The 20766-nt window shown below is 38.9% G+C and overlaps 1 protein-coding gene across 7 annotated transcripts in view; it reads left to right on the plus strand.

The window, feature by feature from the left end:
* APC (APC regulator of Wnt signaling pathway) overlaps nucleotides 1-18350 on the plus strand; it is a 194472-nt gene extending 176122 nt beyond the window's left edge. For all 7 annotated transcript variants that reach the window (XM_074952956.1, XM_074952957.1, XM_074952955.1 and 4 more), the window contains 4 exons: nucleotides 1322-1399; nucleotides 4760-4876; nucleotides 9174-9388; nucleotides 10505-18350. In XM_074952956.1, coding sequence (XP_074809057.1) covers nucleotides 1322-1399; nucleotides 4760-4876; nucleotides 9174-9388; nucleotides 10505-17090 — 6996 coding nt within the window. In that variant the 3' untranslated portion in view covers nucleotides 17091-18350. The remainder of the gene's footprint in view (nucleotides 1-1321; nucleotides 1400-4759; nucleotides 4877-9173; nucleotides 9389-10504) is intronic.
* The last annotated feature ends 2416 nt before the right edge of the window (nucleotides 18351-20766 follow it).

The raw sequence follows: 20766 nt of genomic DNA on the forward strand, positions 1-20766 counted from the left end.
CCATCTTGCGGTTTTCCTCTTGCTTCATATTCGACATGGTTGCTAGTGGGAGCTATTTCAAGAAGAGAGAGAACTATAAACAAATGCTTTATATAATCTGAAAGCTTTCAATCCCAGTTTTCAAATAGAATAATGTATTAATCCCTAACACAAGTGAAGTGGTTTATGAAATGTTCGCTATTAAAATCATTTGAACAGTAAATGCAGTAATTTCAGGGTTACTGATCTTACAGCATAGACCCAGATGCTGAGTGTTGTAATGCAAGAGTTATCCAGCCAAGGAATAGTGAAGTTCTGAACTGAATTATATTTTTGTTTGTGGAAATGAAGATTATTTTATTTATTAATATTTGAGTCATTTATAAACGACATTACATTGTCTTGGCACGTGTAGATATGTATCTTATTACAAAATTATATTGTACATAAACCATATACTGTATTGTTGTAAATCATTACCTTTTCCCATAGGGATGGGGGGAGGGCACTAAGTGTTTTCCAGGGGAAAGACTCTCAGGAGGATAGGAAGAAAAGGAAAGCTGGAGGTGGGATGTAATTCAATTATTAATCCCTGTGTATATCATTCTTGACAATCCTGTAAGTATAGGATTTCCATGTTTATATGAAAACATCTAAATTATTACAGTATTGAGATTGTATTGTTTTCCTGTGCAAGGTATATTATTATTTTTATTCTTGTTTCTGTTTTAAGAAATGTATATTGTTCTCCTGCTTCTTGGCATATTAGATTAATTTCTGGTGCAAGTTGCATAATTTTTAGTTATTAGTTTTAAAAAGACATTTTTTCCCCTCAGACAGGTCAAGATGATCTGCTTCAAAATATTATTTGCTGCAGGAGATGGGGGAGGGAGGAAGTATAATCAGGAGAAAACATACCTATAGGTAGAATTTAAATAGACAATGGGTAATGATACATTGCCAGATCTAGGCAGTAAATAAAATATCCAGTATATTTTGGGAACACTCTGTGAATGCCTTCAGGACTAGTAAACTCTTCCAGGTCTCATCTGAGACCTGTTATCAGGGAGGGAGAACTTGGATCCCTGATTAAGATAGCTATGCCATTTGCAGATCTCCCCAGAATAGAAGCTGACAGTATAGTGCTTTACAAAACTTTTTAGTGGTTTATGATGTGGATCAAATGTCTACTGCTGGAACACTGAGATAATTAAGCTGTTTTGGAACCCAGATCGACACAGGTGAATAGTTTAATATATTAAGCCACTGCACCATCAAGTTGCCTAATCTTTCTTTTAATAGACTCTCTTTTTCTTTTTTCTTTCTTTTTTTTTTGTAACAGGCTACATTGTGTTCTATGAAGGGCTGCATGAGAGCCCTTGTTGCCCAATTAAAATCTGAAAGTGAAGACTTGCAGCAGGTAATTTTTCATTGAGAAGAAGAAGTTGCCCCACCTTCGATCCTTTCATTGTGACCTGCTATATCTTCCATCACATTATATTGAACTCTTCATCTCTGCTCTGATTTCCTTCTTACATTTCCTCCCAATCCTCCTCAATGGTCTCTACGTTTCCTCCTTTCATGCTTTATTTCATTAAGGTTTCCCATGCCCTGTCCACCAAGAGCCCTCTCTCTTTCCCTTCAAAAACACTTTTCTTTCTATCTTCAGTTGCTGTTCTGTGTTTTGTTTAGTTGTCTTGTCTGTGTTAAATTAGATGCTCTTTGGTTCAGGGATGTGTGTCTGTCTTCTATAAAGTGCTATGTACATCTTTGTTACAATATAAAAGCCTCATAATCATGGACTAAATTCTGGTTTCTGGCAAAACTGCATGCAGTACAAGTGATATAAAGGTCACCTTTATGCTTCTGATCTTGGGGCCATTGAATAGAAGTCTGATTTCCTGGGATAAGTTAGAGCTGCCTAAGTGCTTGTTTAGCTGGCTGCTAAGGAACTGAAATTGCAGCTGGGGATCAATGCAATATAGGGGACAGCATGGTCAGGTCTCCTGTCCTCTTAGACTTCCCCATGCCAACAGCAAGTGAATGGTGGTATAGAGGCCTCCACTCCAAAGAATAAATCCCCCTTGCACTGGACTGGGTGATTCTCCCAGCATCAGATATGCAGGCTCTGTGGCCAGAAACAATTTGTTACGAAGTCGCCATGCTGCACCAAAGTATCTAGCCTAATGTTTTTTTACCAGGTAAAGAAACAAATTTAGTTAATACAAGTCTTTTAAATAACTCTCTTAAAGTAAGTGGTACAAGTGATCCTGGGCATTAGACCAGTAAGCCTTATTTTGGTACCATGAAAACTGTTGGATAATTAAAAATAGAATTATAAACCACCTAGATGAAATATGATAGGAACAAATGAGCATGACCTTTAGAAGGGAAAATTCTATTTATCTGCTGTTTTGTTGATGCACTTGAAGAATTATAAGGAGAAAGAAGTTCTGGTAGATAGAATTAATTTAGACTGTTAAGAAACCTTTGACAAAGTTCCTTACAAGCTATTACTATTAAAGAAACTAAGTAATTGTAGATGAGAAAGTGGCTGAGACAATAAAGGGTAACAATAAGATGTCCCCTGATTTGATTTTAGGACGGGATCAGATGCCAATGTCTGCAGATAACACAGAAATATTTAGGTTAGTCAAGACTAGAGCAGACTGTGAGGATATTCAGAAGTAGCTAACAAAAGTAAGAATGGGTAGCATGATGAAATTCTGTATTGACAAATGCATTGGAAGAAATATTTTAAAATCTTCATACACTTTTAGGTTTTTAATTAACTGAAGCCATTCAGGGCAGAGGGAAAGTGCTGGACACATTGTGGGGACTTCTCAGTATACAGCAATGGTTAAAAGACCAAACAAAATTTTAGGAGATAGAAAATAATATTGAAACTATTAAAATGCCCTCACCTAATATACTAAATTTATCTTTGGTCAGCCTATGGGAGGGGATAAAATTGCAGAAATATAAGGTGACCAGAGATGGGTGAGGAAAATCCTTAGAGGTCTAGAAAGATTTCAGTAGAAAGAGAAACTGAAAAGACAGGGACTATTCAGTTTAGAAAGGAGACTGGTGAGAGGACATGAGAGAGGTATAATAAAATAATGAATGGTATAAAGAAGATAAATTAGGCACTCCTATTTACCCTAATACAAGAACAAGGGAACAGTCAATGAAACTGAAAAATAACAAATTAAAAACTGCACATAATTACCTCTAGGATTTGTTGTCATAAAATATCACTGAGGCCAAGAACTTCGCAAGACTCAAAAATGGATTACACACATATGGATAATAAGAACATCCTTGTGCTTCCTCCTTTTCCTTCTTACTACCTGGGCACAAGTAGGGAGGCACTGAGAACACAAGAGAGGCAGCCTCTGGCAACTGGATGGAGCAGTTACATCACAAATCCTGCTTAGCTCTTGCATTTGTGGGAAGGAGCATGCTCAGTTGCTTTGTGGGGATGGTGCATGTATAATTTAGTCACACAGGAGTTGTGAGGGGATGGAGCATACTCTGTGAGAATGGTGCATGCGCAGCCTGGTCAGCACTAGGAGCTGTGAAAGGTTCAAGCATGCTCAAAGAGGATGGAATCTTCAGAGATTTTAGCTGATACTCAGTAGAGACTCGTTCGAGTTTATATGTGAACTGTGATTTTTCAAAGGTTTATAACTTGGCCACAGTCAAATGAATTTTCACATGGACAGCAAAAAGGCACATCTCTGTCACATAGGCCATCCCTAGCCAAATTTCAGGTCCCGTGCACTAAAGCATGGTGACTTTTTCCCCCAAAGAATAATTCACCAGAATTTTTTTTTAACATTGAAAAACGTTGTTTTCCCTACTCTTATTCTCAATACTAGCTGTACCATTTTGGCTGAACCCACCCCAAGAATTTCAACCTGAGGCAGACACCCATCATGGAAAATTTGAGACCAAACAGTGTTTTGAAAGTTAAAAGTAACTGAAAATAGGGTCTTAAACTGGGAAATGTTGGGCAACCATAATAGGCAGTGCTACTAGCCCTGCTTACAATAAGGGATATAAATTATCATGCTTCAGGGCTTAACTATGTATTAGTTGATAGGGCTAGTTTGTTCCATAATTGTCCACTATGGGGTGTTTTTGGGGTGTTTTTGGCATGTTTCTCTGAAGCATCCGGTACAAGCTGGTCTCAGAGATAGGATGCTGAACTAGATGGATTGTTGGTCTAATATTGTATGCCCATTCGTAGTTTGGGGATATTATATTAAAATGTAGTATTTTTCACTTCTAGAACTTTCCATCAGAAGACCTCAAAGAGCTGTATAAACATTAATAAATTTAGCCACACTACAGCTATATGAGGTAGAGAAATATTATCCTGTTTTTACAAATGGAGAAACTGAAGAAAAGGGAATTTAAGCATATCAGTGAGGTTACACAAGAAGGCTATAAAGAGGCAAGAATAGAACTAAGGTCTTGAGTCCCAGTCTAATTTCTCAACCACTAGACTATCCTTCCCTACAAAATATTTTTTACAAAACGAAAAACAAAACACACACACACACACACACACTTTTTGATATCAAGCTTGGTATTTGCATGTGAGCCTAAGACAGACATCAAAACAAAAGCAAACCTAAGGTACAGCCTTGGAGAAAGTGCAATTATTAATGGAATACATACTTGTTCTTGGCATCCAGAGGTTATTAATGGAGTGATGATAATCTAGTAAAGAATTAAATATATCGATACATTATTTTCCTTTTACATTTTGCAGGTTATTGCAAGTGTTTTGAGGAATTTGTCCTGGCGAGCAGATGTAAACAGTAAAAAGACTTTGCGTGAAGTTGGAAGCGTGAAAGCATTGATGGAATGTGCTTTGGAAGTTAAAAAGGTAAAGGTTTTAAAGGACTATTGTGTGATATATTTTCAAGAGACTGTATGAATGTTTCCTATTCTTTTGTAAGCAACAGAAAAAGTATTGCTACTCTTTTTGACCGAAGTGGATATCCAATATTTGGGGTATTGTGGGTTGTTTCCATTAGAAGGAAGAATTGATGATAGAGTGAGGTACTACTTTGGTGCAATCCTGATTATTTACAAAAAATGTACACAAATTTCTGTTTCCCTAAACACAGTTAGAATCAAACTGGAAGCAGTTCGTTTGCTCATGTTTCTAAGTCTCTCTCAAGCCAGCACCATTGCCCAAAAAGCTCCCTCTCTTCACTTTCTCTCAGGACCATGTTTTCAGTTCTTCTTTTGCTGTCTACTTGGCGTATTTGGCTGCTTCTCTCTGCCTGCTCTCTGGATGCTTTTGGGAACTCCTGATCACAGGCATACGCACCTCCATCAAATGATACTCAGCAAAACCCCTCCAACTGCATAGCTCAGTTTTCAACCGGCTTTGCTTGTAGTTTGTGTTTTTGGTGACGATCATTTCAGCTATCTTATTCCAAAAAGGAGCTTAGCTGTTTCTTACATTTATCCTGAATGAAGGGTGACTGTCGTGCCTACTGGCTTCAACAAAGTTTCAGCCAACCTCCATCAAAATAGTATGATATTTCTTACTTCTCAGTTAAGAAAGACAAGCTAAAATAAACATTTGCTATTCCCTTAAAGTTACTACCCTGTGTGCTTTACCACTACTACTAAAATATGGCATAAATACTGTATATTTATAAGTTAATTGTAATTTAGACTTTAAATCACCAGAAGGAGATATTGTCGTGTTAAAAACATCACTGGTCACATACAAATAATTGTTAATTTTCTGTCAGGACTACCATTACTATGTAAAAGATAGAGGGAAGGCTAGTTTGTTGAATTTTATATTACTTATGCTGAATTACAAATTCATCTCTGTATACTTTAGAGTAAGGATGTAAGGAGCAAATGCTGTCTAAAATAGTCTCATCCAGTGGTTCTCTGCTTTTTCCATTCCAGGACCTTGCCAAGACCCTCTCCCATTTTACAATGTGGGAAGGGCAGGGTGGTTGCGACCCCTGACATCTGTTCAGGACCATGCTGGGAGTTTTGACCCCTGGGGTTGAGAATCCATGCATATCTTGCCCTTGAAGAGAATCATTCAGAGCAAGCTGATGCTGATCAGAGACTTATTTGTCAAGGGAAATCTTTGTCTTCTCTGAGATCAAACAAGTGATCCAAAACTTTGCTACCATGAAAGCCTTACTGGGGAAGAGGAACTGCTGATCTTGAGTGCTCATTTCCTCACATAAAATAGTGAAATGTGTGCATTGTTGGGCTTACCTTTAATTAAGTTCACAGCTTTTACAGCCTCATAAAGTACAATTTTCATTTCTTCTGGCAATCTTCTGTGCCTTCAAAGCTTCATGATTATTTACATAGTGTCCGAATGGCTTGTGGTGGAATAGATAGGATTTTAATCATTAGTCTATGCATGTGTTTTCCTGTCATATCTCAGAAACCTTCAGTGCAAAGAACAAAAAAGCAAAGCCAATTCAACCCAGTTGTGAGAACTAACTGTAGGAAGGCTTCAAACACTTTTCTTCCCATATCTCATGTACTGAGTTGGATAGAAAAACAGGAAGTACTCATGTAGGAATCCTTTCTACTCATGCTGGACAAATATTAAAAACTGGGCAGAAGAAGATACATTGGTAGTTTCTTTTAGTTGTATTAAGTACAGGGTCTCCTAAATTTTCAGAATGGCTATTCCCAAATATTTGCAGCCATGTCATGAATACATCAGCTGACTAGATCATTGGAGAAGGGAGTTGCTTTGACTAACTGGCAGCAACTGATCCCACAAACACAAAGTACAGTCACTGCTTCCCTACTTGCGAGGCTTGGCAGCTTTCACTATTTAGTGATTCCAAGTAAGATGACCAGCCGACCTTTTTTAGTGGTGTTGCTGTTTAGTAAGTCTTCTGATTTCTCTGAAGAATTCAATGGATGTAAAGATAGTAGGGCTGTCAAGCGATTAAAAAATCATCATTAATTGTGATTAATGGCACTGTTGAACAATAATAGAATACCATTTATTTAAATATTTTGGATGCTTTCTACATTTTCAAATATATTGATTTCAAGTACAACACAGAATACAAAGTGTACACTGTTCACTTTATATTTATTTTTGATTACAAGTATTCACTGTAAAAAAACAAAAGAAATAGTATTTTTCAATTCACGTGATACAAGTACTGTAATGCAATCTCTTTATCATGAAAGTTGAACTTACAAATGTAGAATTATGTACAAAAAAACTGCATTCAAAAATAAAACAAGGTAAAATTTTAGAACCTGCAAGTTTTAGAACCTGCACTCAGTCCTACTTCTTGTTCAGCCAATTGCTCAGACAAACAAGTTTGTTTACATTTGCAGGACATAATGCTGCCTGCTTCTTGTTTACAATGTCACCTGAAAGTGAGAACAGGCATTCCCATGGCACTGTTGTAGCCAGCATCACAAGATATTTACGTGCCAGATAAGCTAAAGATTCATATGTCCCTTCGTGCTTCAACCACCATTCCAGTGGACATGCGTCCATGTTGATGACGGGTTCTGCTCGATAACAATCCAAAGCAGTGAAGACCAACACATATTCATTTTCATCCTCTGAGTCAGATGTCACCAGCAGAAGGTTGATTTTCTTTTTTGGTGGTTTGGGTCCTGTAGTTTCCGCATCGGAGTGTTGCTCTTTTAAGACTTCTGAAAGCATGCTCCACACCTCCTCCCTCTCAGATTTTGGAAGACACTTCAGATCCTTAAACCATGAGTTGAGTGCCGTACCTATCTTTAGAAATCTCACATTGGTAGTTTCTTTGCGTTTTGTCAAATCTGCAGTGAAAGTGTTCTTAAAATGAACAACATGTGCTGGGTCATCATCCGAGACTGCTACAACATGAAATATATGGCAGAATGCAGGTAAAACAGAGCAGGAGAGATACAATTCTCCCCCAAGGAGTTCAGTCACTAATTTAATTAACACATTTTTTTAATGAGCGTCATCAGCATGGAAGCACTTCCAGTGGCCGAAGCATGAAGAGACATATGAATCTTTAGCACATGTGGCACGTAAATACCTTGTGACGCCAGCTACAACAGTGCCATGTGAACACTTGTTCTCATTTTCAGGTGACCTTATAATAAAGAAGTGGGCAGCATTATCTCCTATAAATGTAAACAAACTTGTTTCTCTTAATGATTGGCTGAACAAGCAATAGGACTGAGTGGAGTTGTAGGCTCTAAAGTTTTACATTGTTTTCTTTTGAGTGCAGTTATGTAACAAAAAAAGCCTACATTTGTAAGTTGTGCTTTCATGATTAAGAGATTGCACTACAGTACTTGTATGAGGTGAATTGAAAAATACTATTTCTTTTGTTTCATTTTTACAGTGTAAATATTTGTAATAAAAAATAAATATAAAGTGAGCCCTGTACACTTTGTATTCTGTGTTGTAATTGAAATCGATATATTTGAAAATAGAAAAACATCCAAAGATATTTAATAAATTTCAATTGGTATTCTATTGTTTAACAGTGCAATTAATTGTAATTGAGAGCCCTACCAGAATCCTTTGCCAGCTACTTTAACAACTCTTTTGAAGAACTGTGGTAGAGGACCAACATTCTGGTGCATATTTTGGTCTGAATCTGTTCGACAAAAAAGTTAGATCGCTAGCAGCGGACCAACAGAAGAAGGTAAAAAAGAGAAGGTAGTTGCAACTTCTCAGCTCCCTGGCTCCATGTAACAGTGCAGGCAGTATGCACTGTAATCAAATTAATTCCCTTTTTTAGTGAAAAGCTGGAGAAATAGAGGTAGCTTCAGGAAGACAGAAAGCAAAACATTGGGTGCACCTGAATGTAGCTAAAGGATGAATTCCATGACAAAAATTCCAAATTTTGTAGCAAATTGGAAAAATGCCTGATTCCATAGCTACTGAATTACATAAGTCACGGGCCTTAATTGAGATCAGTGAGGCAGTTCACACCTCTTAGAGCTGTTGTTTCAGGCTATCTGCAGATTCAGGCAGGCATCACTGAATCAGTTTTTGTTCACATTTTCAAGGTTATCTTTGCAACCATTAGAGTTAGAAAATGGGAGAAAGATGGCGACCTCCCTGAAACCTGTTTGTGAATCTCCCAGAGGCTCATGGCCAACATGTTGAAAACCCTGGTCTAATTGTGTCATTTTCACTCTTGTCATAGGAATCCACCCTAAAAAGTGTATTGAGTGCCTTATGGAATTTGTCAGCTCATTGCACTGAGAATAAAGCTGATATATGTGCTGTGGATGGTGCTCTGGCCTTTTTAGTTGGCACATTGACTTACCGAAGCCAAACAAATACTTTAGCCATCATTGAAAGTGGAGGAGGAATACTACGGAATGTTTCTAGCTTGATTGCTACAAATGAAGATCACAGGTAAATGCACAATCTGATTTTACAAGAAACAAGCATCATGTTTTTCTGAAAATCTGAATCTGTAGCAGAAATTTATTTACAAGAGAATTCACAAAGAAGTGTTCTCATGTGACTATATATACCAAATAAGTATCGTAATCAAGGTCGATTTTATTTTTAAAGGCTTTGGTGAGGAAAACCATCCATTTAGATAGTAATAGTCTATAAAAAGGTAAATGCAGTATCCAGAGGTGAAAGTAAGCCGCTCCAGTCCGGTATGGTGTACCAATAAGAAAGTGGCCGCTGGTACACAGCTGACCGTACCGGCAGGGCTGCTGATGCAGGGGCGTGGGTGGCAAAAGGGGCAGCTGCCCCGGGGCCCGGCAATTTAAAGGGCTTGGGGCTCTGGCCGCTGCCGGGAGCCCCGGGCCTTTTAAATCATTGGGCCCTGGGGCAGCTGCCCCTTTTGCCTCCCCTGCCCCACTCGCATCAGCGGTCCTGCCGGTATGGTCAGCTGTGTACCAGTGGACACTTTCTTATTGGTACGCCATACCATGCCAGCAGCTAAAGCCCTGGGCCCTGTAAATCACCGCCAGAGCCCCAGGCAGCGTAGGCCGCACAGCACTGAAGGGCTGGCTGGAGGAGTCTGGCCCCAGCCCCGGCCTTTCTGCTCGAGGCTCTTGCCCCTTCCAGGGGCCCAGAGCCGCCACCCCCACACACCTTGCCCAGGACCCCGGCCACCCTGCATACCGGTAAGTCCTTTAAGTTACTTTCATCCCTGGCAATATCAGTTTTGCTTGTTAAATGCTGAATAGTAACATTAGTGTTTCCTGCAAAGATAGGTTTTCATCCATCTGGTCAGCCAGAGGAAACCCCTGGGAAAAGACTGACATAGAGGACGGTGGTAGGGGAGGGGAAAAAACCAATGAAGTGATAACTGCTTTAAGAAATTGCTTGATAGTCAGACTGTAATTTAGGAAAAGTAACACACTTTTGTGCTGCAGAAATCATAATATTTATCTTGATTAAGGACAAAATTTGGCTACAGCCTTGATAGGTTTTTGTTTGTCTTGTTGAAATGCTACTTATTGATTTTTTTCTTTTTTCTTTTTTTTGCTTTCAATTTCTTAATTCCAGGCAAATCTTGAGAGAGAACAGCTGCTTACAAACGTTGTTACAGCATTTGAAGTCACACAGTTTGACAATAGTCAGTAATGCGTGTGGGACCCTGTGGAACCTCTCTGCACGAAATGCAAAGGACCAGGAAGCATTGTGGGACATGGGAGCAGTTAGCATGCTCAAAAACCTCATTCATTCAAAGCACAAAATGATAGCTATGGGCAGTGCTGCAGCTTTAAGGAACCTGATGGCAAATAGGCCTGCAAAGTATAAGGATGCCAATATTATGTCTCCAGGTTCAAGCTTACCCTCTCTTCATGTTAGAAAGCAAAAGGCACTGGAAGCAGAGTTAGATGCTCAGCATTTGTCTGAGACTTTTGACAACATTGATAATTTAAGCCCCAAAACATCTCACCGTAATAAGCAGAGACATAAGCAAAATCTGTATAGTGAATATGTTTTGGATTCTAGTCGACATGATGATGGAATTTGCAGGACCGAGAGTTTTAATACAAGTAACGTGACTGTACTTTCACCATATTTAAATACTACAGTGTTGCCTGGCTCCTCTTCCTCCAATAGAGGAAATACAGAAAACTCTCGATCTGAAAAGGACAGAAGTGTGGACAGAGAGAGAACAATGGGATTAAGCAACTATCACCCAGCTACAGAAAATGCTGGGAACGTCTCTAAGCGAATAGGAATGCAGATCTCTACTGCTGCAGCTCAGATTGCCAAAGTAATGGAAGAAGTAACGAATATGCATATTCCACAAGAAGACAGAAGTTCTGGATCCACAGCTGAAATGCACTGCTTGACAGAAGACAGGAATGCATTAAGAAGAACATCCACTGCCCATGCCCATTCGAACACTTATAACTTTCCTAAACCTGAGAATTCAAACAGGGCATGTCCTGTGCCTTATGCAAAAATGGAATATACGAGAGCTTCAAATGACAGCTTAAATAGCGTCAGTAGTAGTGATGGCTATGGTAAAAGAGGTCAAATGAAACCTTCCATTGAGTCTTACTCTGAAGATGATGAAAGTAAATTTTGCAGTTATGGACAATATCCAGCTGATTTAGCTCACAAGATACATAGCGCAAATCATATGGATGACAATGATGGAGAACTGGACACTCCAATCAATTACAGTCTTAAATATTCAGATGAACAGTTGAATTCTGGAAGGCAAAGCCCCTCACAGAATGAAAGATGGGCAAGACCTAAACATATAATAGAAGATGAAATAAAACAAAATGAACAAAGGCAGTCAAGAAGTCAAAGTACGACCTATCCTGGATATACTGAAGGTGGTGATGATAATCACATGAAATACCAGTCACCTTTTGGCCAGCAAGATCTTTTCAGATCAAGAGGATCCAACAGTTCAGAACAAAACAGAGTAGGCACTACTCATGGGATGAATCAGAAAGTAAACCAGTCCTTGTGCCAGGTTGATGATTACGATGATGATAAGCCAACCAACTACAGTGAGCGTTACTCTGAGGGGGAACAACATGAAGATGAAGAAGACAGACCAACTATTTACAGTATAAAGTACAGTGAAGAGGAGCACCATGTAGATCAACCTATTGATTATAGTCTGAAATACTCAACAGAAGTTCCTTCCTCTTCTCAGAAACCATCTTTTTCTTTTTCAAAGAGTTCGTCAGTACAAAGCACTAAAACTGATCATATCTCATCAAGTAGTGGGAACACATCAACCCCTTCAGCTAGCTCAAAGAGACAGAACCAGCTTCATCCAAGTGCTGCACAGAGAGGGGGTCATGCTCAGAAGCCTGCCTCCTGTAAGACTCCTTCCATCAACCAGGAAACAATACAGACTTATTGTGTGGAAGATACACCAATATGTTTTTCAAGATGTAGCTCTTTGTCATCTTTGTCCTCGGCTGAAGATGAAATAGGGCGTGATCAAGCCACACGTGTAACAGATGCCAGTAACACACTGCAGATAGCAGAACTGAAAGACAATAGTGTCACTCTGTCAACTGAAGGTGCAGTTAGTGAAGTCCCATCAACATCACAACATATTAGAACAAAATCCAATAGACTTCAGGCTTCTAGTTTATCTCCTTCTGATTCATCTAGACATAAAGCTGTTGAATTTTCTTCAGGTGCCAAATCGCCTTCAAAAAGTGGTGCTCAGACTCCTAAAAGTCCACCAGAACATTACGTACAGGAGACTCCACTCATGTTTAGCAGATGTACTTCTGTAAGTTCCTTGGATAGTTTTGAAAGCCGTTCCATTGCTAGCTCTGTTCAAAGTGAGCCTTGCAGCGGAATGGTAAGTGGTATTATAAGCCCCAGTGATCTTCCAGATAGCCCTGGACAAACAATGCCGCCAAGTAGAAGTAAAACCCCACCCCCTGCTCAAGCAGTTCCAGTAAAGAGAGAAACAGCTAAAGGTAAAGTACCCAATGTTGAAAAGAGAGAGTCTGGTTCTAGACAAGCAGCTGTAAACGCAGCTGTTCAAAGAGTTCAGGTATTGCCAGATGCTGATACATTGTTACATTTTGCTACCGAAAGTACACCAGATGGATTTTCTTGTTCCTCCAGCCTAAGTGCTCTGAGTCTTGATGAACCATTTATTCAGAAAGATGTAGAGTTGAGAATAATGCCTCCTGTTCATGAAAATGACCATGGAAATGAAGCAGAACCTGAACAGCCAGAAGATACAAAGGATAACCAAGAGAAGAAAGCAGAGAAGCCTACTGAAACAGAAAAGGATATACTAGATGATTCTGATGATGATGATATTGAAATATTAGAAGAATGTATTATTTCTGCTATGCCAACAAAATCTTCACGCAAAGCCAAAAAGCTTTCTCAAACAACTGCTTCAAAAATACCTCCTCCTGTAGCCAGGAAGCCAAGCCATTTGCCAGTGTACAAACTCCTCCCTTCACAAAATAGATTGCAGTCTCAAAAGCATGTTAGTTTTACACCTGGAGATGATATGCCACGTGTGTATTGTGTTGAAGGTACACCAATAAATTTTTCAACAGCTACATCTCTGAGTGATCTCACAATAGAATCACCACCAAATGAGTTGGCCAATGTGGAGAATGTGGGTACAAGGGCAGAATCAGGTGAATTTGAAAAGAGAGATACCATTCCTACCGAAGGTAGAAGTACAGATGATGCTCAAAGAGGGAAAGACTCAACTGTGTCTACCTCAGGATTGGATGATGACAAAACAGAAGAAGGTGACATTCTTGCAGAGTGCATTAACTCTGCTATGCCAAAGGGAAAAAGCCACAAGCCTTTCAGGGTAAAAAAGATAATGGATCAGATTCAACAAGCGTCAGCATCTTCGTCTGTAAGTGGTAAAAACCAACCAGAAGGTGAGAAAAAGAAGCTAACATCTCCAGTAAAGCCTATGCCTCAAAGTAATGAGTACAGAGCACGCTTAAGAAAAAACACAGAGCCAAAAAGTAATTTTAGTAGTGAAAGAACCTATTCAGACAACAAAGATACAAAGAAACAGAACTTCAAAAATAACTCGAGAGACTTCAATGATAAACTTCCAAATAATGAGGAACGTGTAAGAGGAAGCTTTGCATTTGATTCCCCTCATCATTACACACCTATTGAGGGGACTCCTTATTGTTTTTCACGGAATGACTCACTAAGTTCACTAGACTTTGATGATGATGATGTTGACCTTTCTAGGGAGAAGGCTGAATTAAGAAAAGGAAAAGAAACTAAGGAAACAGAAACCAAAGCTTGCACTGATACAGAACAGACTTCAAATCAGCAGTCAACTAGTCGGACACAAGGTCAAAAACATCCAACAGGCAGAAGTCAGCCTAAAACTTTGATGCAGAAGCAAACCCCTTTCCCTCAACCATCCAAAGATATCCCGGACAGAGGCGCAGCTATGGATGAGAAAATGCAGAATTTTGCTATCGAAAATACCCCCGTTTGTTTTTCTCGCAATTCATCTTTGAGTTCTCTCAGTGATATTGATCAAGAAAACAACAACAACAAAGAAAGTGAAACTACAAAACGAACTGAACCTCCTGATTCACAGATAGAATCAAGTAGACCACAGGCTTCTGGTTATGCACCCAAATCATTTCATGTTGAAGATACACCTGTGTGTTTTTCTAGAAACAGTTCTCTTAGTTCTCTTAGTATTGACTCAGAAGATGACCTTTTACAGGAATGCATTAGTTCTGCCATGCCTAAAAAGAAAAAGCCCTCAAGAGTCAAGAGTGAAAGTGAAAAGAATAGTTCCAGAAACATGGGTGGTATATTGGCAGAAGACCTGACACTAGATTTGAGAGATATAAAGAGGCCTGATTCAGAGCATGGTTTCTCACCTGATTCAGAGAATTTTGATTGGAAAGCTATTCAAGAAGGTGCAAATTCTATAGTTAGCAGCTTACACCAAGCTGCTGCTGCTGCTTCACTGTCTAGACAAGCTTCATCAGACTCTGATTCCATCCTTTCACTAAAATCTGGAATTTCTTTAGGGTCACCATTTCATCTTACTCCAGACCAAGAAGAAAAACCCTTTACTAGTAATAAAGGTCCGAGAATTATTAAGCCAGGGGAGAAAAGTACATTGGAAACTAAAAAAGTAGAGTCGGAAAATAAAGGAATCAAAGGAGGAAAGAAAGTGTATAAAAGTATGATTACAGGAAAAGTTCGCTCTAATTCAGAAGTTTCAAGCCAGTTGAAGCAGCCCCAGCAAACAAATATGCCTTCAATCTCACGAGGTAGGACAATGATTCATATTCCAGGAGTTCGAAATAGCTCTTCCAGTACAAGTCCAGTTTCAAAAAAAGGGCCCCCACTCAAGAACACAGCCTCCAAAAGTCCCAATGAAGGTCAGAGTTCCACTAGTTCCCCGAGAGGAGCCAAGTCATCAGTGAAATCAGAGCCAAGTCCTATAACCAGGCAGCCATCTCAACAGGGTGGGTCAAGTAAAGGACCTTCTAGGTCAGGATCTAGAGATTCCACTCCTTCTAGACCACAACAGCAGCCATTAAGCAGACCTCTGCAGTCTCCAGGTCGAAGCTCAATTTCCCCAGGCAGAAACGGTATAAGCCCTCCTAACAAACTGTCTCAACTGCCAAGGACTTCATCTCCCAGTACAGCTTCAACTAAGTCCTCGGGTTCAGGACGAATGTCATACACGTCACCAGGCAGACAGATGAGCCAGCAAAACCTTGCAAAACAAACAGGGTTACCCAAAAGTGCTAGTGGTATTCCCAGAAGTGAGTCTGCCTCAAAAGGTTTGAACCAAATTCTTAGTAGTAGTGGCTCGAACAAAAAGGTTGAACTATCTAGAATGTCATCCACAAAATCCAGTGGAAGTGAGTCTGACAGATCAGAGAGACCTGTTCTAGTGCGCCAGTCAACTTTTATTAAAGAAGCTCCAAGTCCAACTCTACGAAGGAAATTAGAAGAGTCAGCTTCATTTGAATCTTTGTCTCCTTCTAGACCCGATTCTCCCACCCGATCCCAAATACAGACCCCAGTTTTAAGTCCATCACTTCCTGATATGTCCTTATCTTCTCATTCAACTGTACAGGCTAGTGGTTGGCGAAAATTACCTCCTAATCTTAACCCTTCTGTAGAATATAATGATGGGAGACCAGCAAAACGTCATGATATAGCTCGCTCTCATTCTGAGAGTCCATCTAGACTGCCAATCAATAGATCAGGAACATGGAAGCGTGAGCACAGTAAGCATTCTTCATCACTTCCTCGTGTTAGCACTTGGCGTAGAACTGGAAGTTCTTCCTCAATTCTGTCTGCTTCTTCAGAATCCAGTGAAAAGGCAAAAAGTGAAGATGAAAAGCAACATGGGAGTTCTTTTTCTGGACACATACAAACTAAAGAAAGTCAAGTACCAGCAAAAGGGACGTGGAGAAAGATAAAGGAAAATGAAATTTCTCAGATAATGAGTAATCCTTCTCATAATTCCTCTTCAGATGCTACAAATGGTGCTGATTCAAAAACTTTAATTTACCAGATGGCACCTGCTGTCTCTAAGACTGAGGATGTGTGGGTGAGGATTGAAGACTGCCCTATCAATAATCCTAGATCTGGACGATCACCTACTGGAAATACTCCCCCAGTTATTGATAGTGTTTTAGAGAAGGGGAATGCAAATGGTAAAGATTCTAAAGATATTCAGGGAAAACAAAATGCAGGGAATGGAAATGTTCCTGTTCGCACAATGGGTTTGGAAAATCGCCTGAATTCATTCATTCAGATAGATAGTCCAGATAAGAAGGGAACTGAAACAAAACCTGTGCTGAGTAATCCTGTTCCTGCACCAGAGACCAATGAAAGCATTATTAATGAACGTACACCATTCAGTTCCAGCAGCTCAAGCAAACACAGTTCACCTAGTGGAGCTGTTGCAGCAAGAGTGACTCCTTTCAACTACAATCCAAGTCCACGAAAGAGCAGTTCAGACAACAGTTCTGCTCGACCATCACAGATACCAACACCAGTAAATAACAGCACAAAGAAACGAGATTCAAAGACTGAAAATACAGACTCTAGTGGAACTCAGAGTCCTAAACGTCATTCTGGGTCTTACCTGGTGACTTCTGTTTAAATAAATTAAAAAAAAAACTGATGTATTATTTACAAGTGCTATGTAGAAATTTTGTTTCAAATGAAACTTTAAAAGACTGGGGATTGGGGTTTTTTGTTTGTTTTTTTGTAAATAGGTTTGATTCCTGTAGAGGGTCCTTGTTCTGGAAGCCATATTTGATAGTATACTTTGTCTTCACTGGTAATATTTTGGAGGGATACCTGATTGATAGTTTGGAATAAAATCGCTACAAGCAAGTATATTTGTACAGTATGTTTTACATGTATTTAATTAGCATCCCATCCCATGATCCTTTAAATATTGCTTGTCTTGAAATAATGAACACTTACAGATAGAGATGATACAATTATATTGCTGTTTCAATCATTTCTAGATTACAAACTGACTAAACTACATCAGGGAAAAATTGGTGGTATTTATGCAAAAAATATACTCAGTTTTGGTATTTGTGAATCCATCTAACCCTATAATTAATCATGTGGCTGTGAAATTCACAGTAATATGGTTTCTGCTGAACAAGCTTTCCCAGCCTGCTTTTTTGCATGAATGGAAATGATGGTTCATTTTCTGAAGTAATGATTAACATTTCTGTGGTCACATAATGTGCATAGATAGCTATAGTGTAACAATTTACACTTTCTTTGTGTTCTGCAAAAAAGGAAATCTGTGTCACTGTAAAACCTTGAACAGAATTATTTTACCTGAACTAGATTTTATCTGAAAGTAGATAGAATTTTTGCTATGCTGTAACTTGTTGTATATTCTGGTATTTGAGGTGAGATGGCTGCTCTTTTATTAATGAGACGTGGATGATGTCTCAACAGAAACTAAAATGAACATTTCAGAATAAATTATTACTGTATGTAAATCTTGTTGTGTGTTACTTCTGCACTGCTGAAGAAATCAATATTTCATTTTGAGATGTCACCTTAAAATATGTTGTATAATGCACTTAGACTTAAAGCCTGATCAAGCATGTCTTAGACACACCTCATGCTCTCTGACTTTTATCCTCCCATTGATCAATGGTTTGTTATAAATGCATGTAAGGATTGCAGGATCAGGCCCTAGGTCTTCTGTACTCTATTTGCAGTTGACAGACTTTCACACATCTCAGGTGCGTAAAAAGACTAAAGGCAGAGTATGTCTAGGAGCCAAGAAGTGTAGTTGTTTCACAACTGCATAGCCTGGAATATTGTGTGTATAACATGGAGATTTTTTTTTTAAAGTATGGTTACTACTTTTCTTTTTTTTTTAATTGGGAAAATATGAAATTGGGAGTCTGACAACTTTTTATTCTGATTTCAAACTGCATACATTTTGGATTTATTTGAAAAAATTAAGAGGCGGAGTGAATAAGCTCTAGGATATTAAATCTTCAGTGTCATGGTAAAAAATCAGATTTGTTCCTGAACTGTGATATTCAATGCCTGAAGCCTTTTGAAGTGAAATGAGCTTTGGTTTAAAGTAGAGGTGCTTATTAAACTGTTTCTGAAGGAAATCCTCAGATAAAATAACAGTAAGTCCTCTGCACAAATGTATCAACATGTTTTTGCACAATTGATCAAACCAGGAGTAGCAACTCAGCTTTTCTGAAACTTAACTGGTTTTTGTTATTACAAAGTCATCAATCTAACTATTGGTACCAGCATTCACGATCTCCTGACATCAAATGCCTAGGGGTGAGGCACTCATACAAACATGTCAGTTTAACAGCGTATGAGAGAGTTGTATTGAGTATTTGGCATCCATAGCCGTTGCACTTGATCTAGTGTTGAAATTAATCTATTTTTATCTTCAATTTTGAATATTTATGACCTGTAGCATTTCAAAACATACGAGCCACTGCAGACAAAGCATTCCCATTAAAGTCAATCTGGGCTACACTGAATGCAGACTCCAAAAACCCTCTATGAAGGAGAAAATGTTTTAATTCGCTATTTTGTACTTTCTCTCCCTTCCCATTTGTTTGCTGTAACATTCCTAGAGATATTATTTATGTAGAAGTGTTGGTGAATGTAATAATAAATAATTCCTTACATTTCAATAACACGCTAAATGTGAGGTCTCAAAATACTAATTCTCACAACACCTCTCTGAGATAAGTACTATTCTCATTTTTCAGATAAAGAAATGAAGGTACAAAGAGAGGTTAAATGACTTGCTCAAGTCACACAGGAAGTCTTAGAATAAAACCCAGAATTTCCAGTCTAGTATTTTAGCTGCAAGACCACATTTCATATCAAGGATGCAATTTTTGTGTCTGTCTTTTAATCAAGTAAGGTATATCAAAGCATACCACAATAGTACAGGAGGTTCAGTTTACACTAGCCCAGTGTCTGATTCCTGTTAAATTAAATCTCATCCATATCATGAAACTAATTAACATTAAATGTGTATATATCTAAATATACATTATGTTCAGCATCCATTATCCATGGACCCATGAAGGATTCAAGCGCACACTCTGGTTTCAAGGGGTTAACTCTAGCCTCACTTCCTCTTCCCTTGTACAGCTCAGCTATAAAAACAGCTCCTGGAGAGAAGAAAAAATTCAGAAGTCAGGCTGTGGGAAGTACATCCAGATGCTAGACAAATGCCAGACTGGGGAATTTTATTATGTACTGCTTAATGGTAACCTGTTTTGATGCATATTGCTATAGATTTACTCTTGTTCATTACTGTTTTATTTCTGCTGAGCCATTCCAGCAGCTTACTAGAGATTTAAAGTGGAACCCATGTTGCCAGAATTTAAGAAGTTCACAGGTGGTGTTGGAAAATTAAACTTCATAGCCAAACGTGTGCAGTGAATACGATTTAAGAATTTTTCACCTTTGCCTCTGGATCTTATAAACTGTACAGGAGGGAGAACAAACTTAGTCCACAAATTAATGAATGTTTGCTTGTCACGTGTGGGCCATGAAACTACAGAATATTTTGTCTGCTAAATTGACCGCTGAGTTCCTTCTTACTCATTCTAGAATTTTCCTATCTAGTTTTTCCCCAGATGAGGGAAAGGAAAATGGAGACAACCAGAAGGATAATGAACATATGTCTCTTGTGGTGAGACTTTATTAGCTGGTGTCTCCATGCATCTTTGTCTAACGTGACATTTCAGACCTATCTGCCATAGATATTGAGGCAGCAAAAAAAATTCAGTTTCTGCACAATCACCCTCAGCTGGTGAGAGGAAGTCTTCCAGAGGTAAGCAGTCCAAAAACAGAGTTGGCAGAACTAATACTAAGAATCCAACTTACTGTGTAGATGTTTCCCTTCCTTTTTTATTTCTTGCAGTCCTGCTTGCAAAAGCCTTTGTCATGGTCAGAGCTGAGGTGGAGGGTCCTATCCTATTGGCAAAGCCTCACATTTATAAAGAAAAAAACACAGTAAAAGTTCCCTCTGTCCTGCTAGTAAAGAAAGTCTAGTTTGTGTGTCCTGAGTTAATTTGTTTGTGGTTAGTTTTTCAGAGAAAAAATTCCTTCCCTAACGAAGACAATATTACCCACTGGATGGACATTCCAATGGTGAAAGGTCAACTGATAGCTTCTCTTGTTACTTGATGCCACCATCTACTGTTTGTTCTCAGCCAGGGCTTTCATTGAACAGTCTGAGTTCTTTATTCCCTACCAGGAGACCACATCTAAAGGTCCCAAGGAGACTCTCCTTCTGTAGCTGG

This window comes from Natator depressus, chromosome 5 (assembly GCF_965152275.1).
Source record: "Natator depressus isolate rNatDep1 chromosome 5, rNatDep2.hap1, whole genome shotgun sequence".
NCBI lineage: Eukaryota > Metazoa > Chordata > Testudines > Cheloniidae > Natator > Natator depressus.